The 11,017-nt window shown below is 52.5% G+C and overlaps 1 protein-coding gene across 2 annotated transcripts; it reads left to right on the top strand.

Moving 5' to 3' along the window:
- The first annotated feature begins 557 nt into the window (after positions 1 to 557).
- SSRP1 (structure specific recognition protein 1) lies at positions 558 to 10,751 on the top strand. 2 transcript variants are annotated; one of them, XM_004777574.3, is made up of 17 exons: positions 558 to 708; positions 1,168 to 1,320; positions 2,247 to 2,432; positions 2,988 to 3,093; positions 3,386 to 3,576; positions 3,683 to 3,913; positions 4,047 to 4,150; positions 4,254 to 4,382; positions 4,656 to 4,877; positions 5,604 to 5,676; positions 6,084 to 6,222; positions 6,348 to 6,393; positions 8,347 to 8,476; positions 8,902 to 9,072; positions 9,230 to 9,318; positions 9,858 to 10,044; positions 10,271 to 10,751. In XM_004777574.3, exons 2-17 carry the CDS (start codon positions 1,267 to 1,269, stop codon positions 10,340 to 10,342), a joined length of 2,130 nt encoding a protein of 709 aa, XP_004777631.2. In that variant the 5' UTR covers positions 558 to 708; positions 1,168 to 1,266; the 3' UTR covers positions 10,343 to 10,751. The 2 variants fall into 2 exon arrangements, with proteins under 2 accessions (XP_004777631.2, XP_004777632.2); XM_004777575.3 differs by having other exon boundaries at positions 564 to 708; positions 1,185 to 1,320.
- The last annotated feature ends 266 nt before the right edge of the window (positions 10,752 to 11,017 follow it).

Below are 11,017 nucleotides of genomic sequence, written 5' to 3'. Positions count from 1 at the left end.
CTCCTGGGCGGGCCTCCAGGTTTCGAATGCGGGCGGGCTCGGAGGGCACCGCCTGGAGCGCGGGAACCTGACCCCGCCATCCGCCAGTTTCCTCCAGGCCTCCCCGACCCCGCGGTTGGTTTCCGAAGTGAAGTGTCTGGGCGCCGCGGCGACTAGGGCAGTCACCGGGACGCCGGCACCCCGCGTGCGGGCGGCTCGTGTCTCTCCGCAGCGCGCGATGTTGGTCTTCTCGTTCCCACAGACTCCTCTCTACTAACCCCACAGGGGCCACCCCGGTGCAGGGCGGCCTGGGAGAGACACGCGCACGCGTCCGGGGGAAGCCCGACAAGAGAGAACTACAGCACTTCTCTCCAGAACCTAGTCCTCCACTGGAGAGGGGTAATTGTTGAAGCAGCCCTCCACCCTCCCATCTTCTCCTCAGGTGCCACGCGGGGCGAGTTGAATCACAGCACGGCTTCCCTCAGGTCCTCCTGAGCGGTTGACGCTCTAGGAGGCCGCCTCGTAGGCGGGCCGGGCTCGTGTCTCTCTAGCCGGCTCACCGTCTCTGTGGTCCGTGCACGGCTTCCGGTGGCGGGACGCGGGGCCGCGCACGCGGGAAAAGCTTCCCCAGCGTCCCCCCCCATCCCCCTTGTCCCCGCCCCCCCTCCCGCGTCCCCCAGCGCGCCCACCGCCCGCACCTGGGCCGTCGCGAGGCTGCAGCTTGAGGAGGTGGGTGGTCGCCGGCCCTGTGCCCCGAGAGGGCGCGGGCCCTGCTCCCCCCGCGGGATCCTCAAGATGGACCGTTCCGCGTTCGAATCCACGGGCAGCGGGCGAACCCATTTTAGGGGGCGGGGGAGCCGCGGGTCCAGGGCCGCGGCGCGGTGGGAGTGCTGGGAGGGAAGCCTTGCACTCGGAGCTGGGTCGGGGCGCGGCTGAGGGTCAGGCCCCGGGGTTCTGCTGCCCGTTGCCATGGCGCCCGGTGGAGCGCCCCGAGCCGGTGTCGGGTCTCGCTGTAAGCGCTCCTCCAAGCCGGGTTCTCCAGCCCCTGCTGGGCCTGACTTCTTGAGGTCTGCGGGGCCCGCTGTAGGTTCCCAGGCAGAGGAGATTCTGAGACATCCCAGGCTCCGCCAGGGCTTGCCCCCTGGCTCCATCCGTGGGCCGAGTGAGATGTTCTCTCTGTTTGTCTAGCCCCCTCTTAAATTCAGATTCCCAACGTGCTGAGTGCCCGCACACCCACCCAGGAGTTGGGGCCCTGCTCCCAATCGAGGTCAACAGGGGCAGATCAGTATGGCGGAAACGCTGGAGTTCAACGACGTCTATCAGGAGGTGAAAGGCTCCATGGTAAGAAGGACCTGGGCTTTTAGTAAAGGCTGAGAGAGGGAAGGCGGAGTGGACCATTCGCCCATTAGGAAGAGCTTGCTTTGATGATGTTGCTATTTTAGAAAAGGAGCGGGAGGGTAATGTGTAGTTGGTGTTTCCCCCAACAAAGGGCAGTGCATACAGATCTTCCTGCCCCTCCAGCGGGGTTACATCACCAAAAACTCATCGTGAATTGAAAATACTGTTTAAATCGAAAACGTATTTAAAACATCTAACCCGATGAGCATCGTAGGTTAGCTTAGCCTTAAACAGGTTCAGAATGTTTTCATCGGTGTACAGTTGGGCAACACCATCAAACACAAAGTCTACTTTATAACAAAGTTTGAACATCTCATGTAATTTGTTAAATAGTGTCCTGAAACAGTGAAACAGAACGGGTAGAGAAGGGTGGTATGCGTATTGGTTGTTGACTCTGGTGATCAGCCCTGGTGATTGTGTGGCCGGCTCGGAGCTTGTGGCTCTGTGCCACCGCCCAGCATCAGGGGACGATTGTGCCACCTGTTGCTAGCTTGGGAAAAGATAACAGATTCAAAACTCAAATTATGGTTTCTGTTAAATGTGTATCATTTTCACACCTTCATAGAATTGAAAAATTCTAAGTTGAGCCATGGTAACTCAAAAAGCATCTGTATAGGCATTCTAGGATTGCAGTTTGAAAGGGACTCTTCATGGGGCTCTGTCCCAAGGGCAGACTAGGACCTGCAGGGGTTTTGGATGCCCGGGTTTGGTTTTAGGATCCAGATTTCCTGGTAGCTTGTCTCTTCTTCCTCACCCTCCCCCCTGCATCTGTTGGTCCTGCATCAGGGTCTGGCCAGCCCAGTTGTAGGCGTTGTGCCCTGGACACAGTGTGTATTGTAACCTTGCATCTGGGCCTGTTTTCCCAACAGAACGATGGCCGGCTGAGGTTGAGCCGCCAGGGTATCATTTTCAAGAATAGTAAGACGGGCAAAGTGGACAATATCCAGGCCGGCGAGTTGACTGAAGGCATCTGGCGCCGTGTCGCCCTGGGCCACGGACTTAAACTGCTTACAAAGAATGGCCATGTCTACAAGTATGACGGCTTCCGAGAATCGGTGAGGTGTCCTGTGGCCATAAACCTCCTTTTACTGTGCCACCTGGTGTCGTATTCTAGAAAGAGTTGGGGCTTTTTTGATAAGCATGTAATGGCTAGTTTTGGCCCCTCAGAGCAGGGCCATTATGGCCATTGTAAGCAGTGTTCAGCCTTGGGTGTCTTGTGCTTTGACTCCAGAAGGTTTCCTACCATTGTGAATTTTGGGGTGGTTTCTGCTCATTGCCTTTGTCCAGATTCAGAATCTTAGTGCTTTAGTTTGAGGTTTGTTTTTCTGTTTTGAACTGTTTGAGTTAAATGCTTTACTGCATGTTACTTTCCCTTTCATTAAAGCGCTGCCTGTATAAAGTCAGAGAGCATGGGGAGACCCATGACCAGGAGATGACCATACTTTATGCCTCCCCTACTCTGAGATCCATCCCCTGGGGCCATAGCTTCTTTCAACAGCTGGGTTTCTGATAGAAGGTAGATTGAGGGCAGTTTCTCAGAGAGAATCCCAGAATGTTTGTGTTAAGGCCACAAGGATTTGTAGGGACTTCTGTCTCCTCTCTGCCCACAGGAATTTGAGAAACTCTCGGATTTCTTCAAAACTCACTATCGCCTTGAGTTGATGGAGAAGGACCTCTGTGTGAAGGGCTGGAACTGGGGGACAGTGAAGTTTGGTGGTGAGTCTGGGGAAGACTGAGGTTTGGAGAAGAAGGTAGGATGCCGGGTTGCAGCCTTTACCTTGTTTTGCTCTTTTTCTGCTACTATTTCTACTACCTATCAGTTTGTAATTCATCATAAATTTATTGAGGACCAATAGTGTAAGAGGCACTGTACCTGGTCTTGAGGGTATAGTGAGGCCAAATAGTCCAGCGCTCTGTCCCTGGGATGGACAGTCTGGCAGGACTGTTGTTTATGCAGACATAAATTATGAGGGGAGGAGCTTGTGGTTGATAAGCCCTTTCCTCTCAGGGCAGCTGCTTTCCTTTGACATTGGTGACCAGCCTGTCTTTGAGATACCCCTCAGCAATGTGTCCCAGTGTACCACCGGCAAGAACGAGGTGACACTGGAATTCCACCAGAACGATGATGCAGAGGTGTCCCTCATGGAGGTGCGCTTCTATGTGCCGCCCACTCAGGAGGATGGTGTGGACCCAGTTGAGGTGAGGCCTCCCTTGGTCTCCTTGAGAGCAGATGGTGCTGAGCAGGCCCTGGCTCGCCTGGAAGCAGGATCCCCTGCTACCTGATCACCAGCTTGTACTTTTGCAGGCCTTTGCCCAGAATGTGCTGTCTAAGGCGGATGTGATCCAGGCTACTGGAGACGCCATCTGCATCTTCCGGGAGCTACAGTGTCTGACTCCCCGAGGCCGTTACGACATTCGGATCTACCCCACCTTTCTGCACCTTCACGGCAAGACCTTCGACTACAAGATCCCCTATACCACGGTGCTGCGTCTCTTTCTGCTGCCCCACAAAGACCAGCGCCAGATGTTCTTTGTGGTAAGCAGAAACCATGGGGGCTGGATCTTGTCCTGGTGTTTGCCCAATAGATCGGTCTTGCCGGTGTTTGGTTAATGAGCAATTCTTGTGGAACCCTGACCGCTGTGGAACCTTGTCGGCTCTTCCTTACCAGATCAGTCTAGATCCCCCCATCAAGCAGGGCCAAACCCGTTACCACTTCCTGATCCTCCTCTTCTCCAAGGATGAGGACATCTCGTTGACTCTCAACATGAATGAGTGAGTATGTCCTTGAGTTCATGTTCTCCCACTGTCTAGGCAGGAGACTGGTATGCCATTAGAAGGCAGCAGCACTGGTGACCTCGCCTTCCTCTCTTTGTAGGGAAGAGGTAGAGAAGCGCTTTGAGGGCCGGCTCACTAAGAACATGTCAGGATCCCTGTACGAGATGGTCAGCCGGGTCATGAAAGCGCTGGTCAACCGCAAGATCACAGTGCCAGGCAACTTCCAAGGGTGAGAGTGCCGGCCTGGCGTTCTGGCCTGACCAGGGGGCGGGGGGGGTGGCGAGGCGGGCGCCATGCTGGGTCTTCTTGGTAAGCCCCTCCTGGGCCGGGAACACGATCTCCTCGGGGTCTGGTTGGTGTCCGTGGTCTCCATCAGAGCAGCGTAGTGGGTTTTACCCTCAGGGCCTGAGCACATGTGTGTCCCTGCTGGGAGATGTGCTGTTGGCTCCGTGCCTCCTGCTCCTGGGGAGACACTGACTGGGCTCCCCGCCGCCCCCACCAGGCACTCAGGAGCCCAGTGCATCACCTGCTCCTACAAGGCGAGCTCGGGACTGCTTTACCCCCTGGAGCGGGGCTTCATCTACGTCCACAAGCCACCTGTGCACATCCGCTTTGATGAGATCTCCTTTGTCAACTTTGCCCGTGGTACCACCACCACGCGTTCCTTTGACTTTGAAATTGAGACCAAGCAGGGCACCCAGTATACCTTCAGTAGCATTGAGAGGTGAGAGCTTCCGCCAGTCGCTTCCTGGGAATCCTGGTCTGGACCGAGCCTCTACGGGGAAGCCGGGCATGGCATGGGGGCCTTTCTGAGCCTGTGACTCTTCCCCAGTATTTCAGGCCTTGAGCAGAAGTTTTCTTTCGCTTCCCTGGGATTTGGTCCTTCTTGGAGTGGTCAGCCTTTGAAAGCCTCTCCCTGGCTTGCTTTCTGTATTTAAATTGTTTCCCATATAATGTGTTCAGTTAGCCCTTCTTCACTCCCCCCATGATGGAAATGCTATCTCTCCCTTTCCTGGAATGAGCTCTGTGCCTGAGAAAACAGCAGCTAATGTTTATTGAGTGCTCACTGTGGGCCAAAAGTCTTCAAACGTCTTCCCACTTCATCCTCACGACAACGCTGTGAAGTACAAAATTCAGACTAGCACAGAGGTGTAAATGTTCCCAGGGGAACGTCTCCCCCCTGCTCTGGGCGTATCTGGTGGATGCATACACACCCTCCCCACCTTTTCTTTCCCAGACGCTTGAGACTCTGCATGTTCCTTTTGCGACTAGTGTCTGACCCTTCTTTACCACAGTCCTCCGGGGGCTCTCCAAGCTGTTAGCTTGGGTAACGTGGTCAGCACCTCCCGACCCCAAAACCTGTCCCGGCCTGTGGGTATTAGGATAGCGTGAAGCCCACCCTGGGCATGGGCCCCGCCTGTCTAGTAACCTGGTGCATCTTGCCTCACAGGGAGGAGTATGGGAAGCTGTTTGATTTTGTCAATGCCAAAAAACTCAACATCAAAAACCGAGGACTCAAAGAGGTACCTGTGTGTGAGGGAAGAATGAGCCTCCTCTGATCTGTCGGGGGTGTGGAGGGAGTGGGGATTCTTCTGCCTTCTTTTTCACTCTGTCTTTTCTTCTTACCCTTATAGAAAAAAGAGGTGCGTGTGACCCTCCCCCCTTCCCGGTGCAGGTTTCCTCAGCATGACCTTAGATCAGTCTCGCTGCCTCAGGAGCCCCCAGTGGGGCTGGGAGAGGGAGGGGCTTGGACTAACCCGGTTGGCAGGAGGTTCTTGGGCATAGGCCCTGCACGGCGCTGTGTGTGGACCATGCCGGGTCTTCTGGGAGCTGATCCTACTCACAGGCATGGGTTGGGGGGTGCTTTTGAGTGTGCAGGGTTCTGGCGCCAGGGTGACTTGGCCCTCACTCGCATCTCATCCCTGGCTAGGGCATGAACCCAAGCTACGATGATTACGCCGACTCTGATGAGGACCAGCACGATGCTTACTTGGAGCGGATGAAGGAAGAGGGCAAGATCCGGGAAGAGAATGCCAACGACAGCAGCGATGACTCAGGAGAAGAAACCGGTGGGCTCGCCTCAGCAGTGCTGGGGCACGAGGGCGGTTAAGCTCTTGCCTGGGGCCAGAGCTGGGCATCTGGGGAGGGGGGCAGGGTCTCTTGGGCAAAGCTGATGCATCCTGTTCTTTTTCAGATGAGTCATTCAATCCAGGTGAAGAGGAGGAAGACGTGGCAGAGGAGTGAGTTTTGGTTCCACTCACAGGGGTGAGGTGGAGGCCTATAAGCTTAAGGGGCCAGAAGACGTCTGAACATTTCTCATGTCTTAATGTTAGCTAGTGACCCAGGGTGGAAGAGCGACCTCTTCTGAGGTATTACCGGAAATACTTCGGAAGTTGTCAAGGGCTTTGCAAGTGTAAGGCACATAGTAAAACCAAAAAAACAAGTGGGGAGAAAATAGGAATAAGAGCTAGCACCTGCCCACTTCCTTGCTGTGATTTTTGGGGTGAGTTGTTGAGTCTCTGTGTCCTCACCTAGGACCTCAGGTGGTCCCCCCCTGCTGTATTGATCAAGGTTCCTAATGGCCAAGTCAGAAACGTGACTCAAACTGACTTTAGCATAAAAGGGAGTTTTGTAAGTTCACCTAACTGGAGAGTCCAGGGATGTAGTGGGCTTCAGGTACCTGGATCCAGATGCTCAAAAGTTGTGGGGATTCTGTTTTACTTCCTCTGATTTTTTTATTTTTAGGTAAGTTTGGCCCATGCAGTGTCACATGACCCTCAGAAGCTCTGGGCAGGCTTAATGCTATTGGTTTAACACCCAGAAGTGCCTCTTCTCTCAGGGCAGCAGTGAACAGCATGGTCACTGCCCCTTCCTGAGTTACCAGGATGTGTGCTGATGTGCTAGAACTAGGCATGTACCCACCCTTAAATTCTGGGGGTGGACTGAGCCCCTGCTGAGTGGGGGCAAGGTGGTTCCCACAGAAAATTAGGAAGAATTTCTTTCTTTATCCAGAAGAATTGGAAATGAATTTTGGGCAGCCAAAAAACCCAACTTACCTCTCTCAACCCCAAATAGATATGTAGAGCTATATATGTAGATACATGGTATATATACGTACATATACATATATATATAGGTTTAGCATATGTATAGAGGAGTTTGCTAGTTCTGGTTGCCCCATACTTATGAAGGTCAGTGAGCAGATGTTTGCAAAAATCCCTTAAAAATCATCTAGCACCATACAGGTGTAATGTAGGTCTGTCTGTCTTCTGAGGAGTTCCATGCCTATCTGATAGAACTTAATTATATGGGTATGGACGGACTTGGACTGAGGTCGGTTTCCCGTTTTATATGTATGTATATATATATATATACATACATACATATATATATATATATATATTTTAAAGTAATATCTATACCCAAGGGGTCTTGAACTCACAATCCTGAGGTCAAGAGCTGAATGCTCTTCCAATTGCTAGTTAGGTGCCCCTAGATTTTATTATATTATTTATCTTTAAAACGTCTCCTCCTTCCTTTTTTTGATGATTTTATTTATTTATTTGACAGATAGCTCACAATAGGCAGAGAGGCAGGCAGAGAGAGAGGGGGGAATCAGGCTCCCTGCCAAGCAGAAAGCCCAATGCGGGGCTTGATCTCAGTACCCTGGGATCATGACCTGAGCCGAAGGCAGAGGCTTACCCCACTGAGCCACCCAGGCCACCCTTCCCTTTTCTTTTCTTTTTTTTTTTCACCCTTCCCTTTTCTATAGTAATTATCTCTTTATCAAAAAAGACTCTGGGGTGGATTAAGACAGCTAACTCAAAGGAAGTGGTGAAGAGAACTTGGGTCGTGTTCTAGGCAAGATAAGACCCAAGTGCCTGTCCCCAAGAGTATGGGGATGGCGTGGGTCAGCCCATGAGCAAAGAGAGCAGCTGAAGCCCACTCGTTATTTTGTCTTCTATTGGCTGACTGATGCCACAGCTGGGTGTGGAGAAGGGGCTAGGTGTGGGGAGGGGACAGCTGAAGCCACTTTAGCTGTGAGGAGGAAGCAGGATGGGGACCAGTGGCCAGGAGGCTGTCCTGTGGTCCCACCTCCCCTTTTTGGGGCAGGTAGCTTTAGACTTGTTTCCCTCCTGTCCTGTGGCCATGGGTGCTCTCCTTCCTGGGTCTAAGCCCCCTCTCCTTGGCAGGTTTGACAGCAACGCCTCAGCTAGCTCCTCTAGTAATGAGGGTGACAGTGACCGGGATGAAAAGAAACGGAAGCAGCTTAAAAAGGCCAAGATGGCCAAGGACCGAAAAAGCCGCAAGAAGCCTGTGGAGGTGCACACTCAGAATGGAAGGGTGGTGGGGAACCATTCCCTTTACCTTTTCCTGTCTACCACCAGTAGGGCCTGTCAGGTGGTCCTTCTGGGGCTGCTTTGTGTAGCCAGTGAATATGACCTTGAGGAGTATCTTGGAAATTTTTCTCTCTGGCCTTTGGACTAATTAGCTTCTGGGAGATCTGAATTAGGAGACCAGCTTCTGTCCCAGGAGCCTGAGGCAAGGGGTCCCTAGTGAGTGAGGCAGTGGGTGCCGGGGGAGGAGACAGGGTTCCTGGCCTTGGGAGCTCTCAGTCTAGCTTTATGCCTCTTCAGTCCTCTCATTTTTTTTTCTTTTTCCCCTCAGCAGGTGATCTAAATAATTTGTTTTGGAGAGGGTGGATGTCTGAGAAATAGATGGCTCAAGGCATTTGGATTTTTATGTAGGTGAAGAAGGGCAAAGACCCCAATGCCCCCAAGAGGCCGATGTCTGCCTACATGCTGTGGCTCAATGCCAGCCGAGAGAAGATCAAGTCAGACCATCCTGGCATCAGTATCACGGATCTTTCCAAGAAGGCAGGCGAGATCTGGAAGGGAATGTCTAAAGAGAAGAAAGAGGTGAATGGCAGCAGAGATGAGGGGTGGCAACTGAGTAACCGATAGGGGGGGCAGGGACGGGCCATCGGTACACCTTCTCTGTCTAGGTGTTGCCTGCATCAGGAAGAGGGCTCATTCTTCTCTTTTTTTCGTGGATATGTGTGTGTGTGTGTGACAGGAGTGGGATCGGAAGGCTGAGGATGCCAGGAGGGAATATGAAAAAGCCATGAAAGAATATGAAGGGGGCCGGGGTGAGTCTTCTAAGAGGTGAGTGTTGGGAACAAAATAGCCCAGTAAGTGCTTTTCGGCATCAATTTATGTGGGTTGAGAATTGGCATGTTAAAGATAATAGATGCCTCTGACTGCTGTCGGGCAGTGCTTCTCAAGTCTGGGTAGGCAGTTGCCCAAGTATGGGTAATGTGCTAGAGAATTCCTGAGGTCACTGGATAAATGGGGCCCTTTTCCTGGAGAGTTAGTTTTATTTGAAGGTGTGGAGGAATTAACACAAAATTATGATGGAATTAACAAAAAATTCATAATTCACATGAAACTTTAGAGATGAAGCAAGGGAATGTCAAATAAGTTATGCACGTGAGACCGCTTCAAGCTCTGGTCTCTGATTTTTCTGGTTATTTACTTAGGAGGCTCTCCCTTGGGGCACTTGGGGCTTACCCGGCTGGTGGTTTGCATTTATAGTGAGATGGGCAGTGTGGCTGGGAGTCAGAGAAGCCCTGTTAAAGTTAGGGGTGGATTGATTTTGGTGGTGAACTTGAAGGTCCAGGCCCTTTTCCCTCTTGCTGCTTTAGGGACAAGTCAAAGAAGAAGAAGAAGGTAAAGGTGAAGGTGGAAAAGAAATCAACACCCTCAAGGGGCTCATCATCCAAGTCCTCATCAAGGCAGCTAAGTGAGAGCTTCAAGAGCAAGGAGTTTGTGTCCAGTGATGAGAGCTCTTCCGGAGAGAACAAGAGCAAAAAGAAGAGAAGGCGGAGTGAGGTGTGGCAGGTTTGGGGCTGAGGGGTACCTGAGGCAGAGGGGTGCATATCTAGGGTCGGGTTGTGGTTGGTAGGTCTGTAAGAGTAACAAGGTGGAATAGAAGGGTGCACATGGGAGGTGCTGAAGGCCAGTGCTGTATTTGGGGTGCGTGGGTATGGGATTAGGGGTCCTTCACCACTGAAAAGTGGTTCCCTGGGAGGGCCCTTAAGAGACCTTTGATTTTCAGGACTCTGAAGAAGAGGAGCTGGCCAGTACCCCCCCCAGCTCAGAAGACTCGGCATCAGGATCTGATGAGTAGAGAGGAGGAAAATTCTTTCTCCTTGGGCTTGCTCTGTGACACCTGCGGTCTCCCCACCCATATTTGGTACCAGTTTCTCCTATGAAATGTAGTCCTCGGGTTTTGTGCCATCTTGACAGGCTCTCCTGGTGGAATGCACTTCGCTGAGGCAGCAGGGGAGATGTCCTCCTCTGCTTCCCAAGGGTGGCTCTTTATCATTCGGGCAGAGATTGGGTGGGACAGTGCGGTGCAGGGTGGAATCCTGGGCCTGTTCTCTCCACCTTAGGGCTGCTGCTTCTCCTGTTCAAGTTGCTGCAGCAGGGGTCATGTGAGGTCAGGCCTATAGCTCCTAACGGGGGCCTATTTCTACTTTTATTTTGTATTTCTGGTCTGTGAAAAAACATTTAATAAAGGGAACTGACTTTGGAAACCATGTCCTAATGCCTTCTCTCTAGCCCTGTTGTATCACCCCATTTTCGGGGGGTGGTGGTACCATACTGCTGTGACGGGGCAGGGCCCTGCCGGCCAGCCGGGAAGCCAGCCTCCAGGTACATCCTGTTCTGTTCCCGGTTGGATGGGCATTGGTTTTCACAGTTCTCTGCCGGGATGGGCCACCTGAGAGGCTAGAAATGAGAGCTGATCTGATTAGGAAGTCACTCTCACAATTCCACTCCATTAGCCAAGCTGAGGGGAGGC

The sequence above is a fragment of the Mustela putorius genome, unplaced genomic scaffold, assembly GCF_011764305.1.
Source record: "Mustela putorius furo isolate JIRA1106 unplaced genomic scaffold, ASM1176430v1.1 tig00000127_pilon_pilon_pilon, whole genome shotgun sequence".
NCBI classification, from domain to species: domain Eukaryota; kingdom Metazoa; phylum Chordata; class Mammalia; order Carnivora; family Mustelidae; genus Mustela; species Mustela putorius.
Note: the sequence above shows the minus strand (reverse complement) of the source record. Positions and strands in the feature narration are given on the sequence as shown.

Coding starts and splice junctions, on each gene's coding strand:
- SSRP1 (XM_004777574.3), top strand. CDS start 1,267: ATGGCGGAAACGCTGGAGTTCAACGACGTCTATCAGGAGGTGAAAGGC. Junction 5,677..6,083: donor AAAACCGAGGACTCAAAGAG/GTACCTGTGTGT, acceptor ATCCCTGGCTAG/GGCATGAACCCAAGCTACGA. Junction 6,394..8,346: donor GAGGAAGACGTGGCAGAGGA/GTGAGTTTTGGT, acceptor TCTCCTTGGCAG/GTTTGACAGCAACGCCTCAG.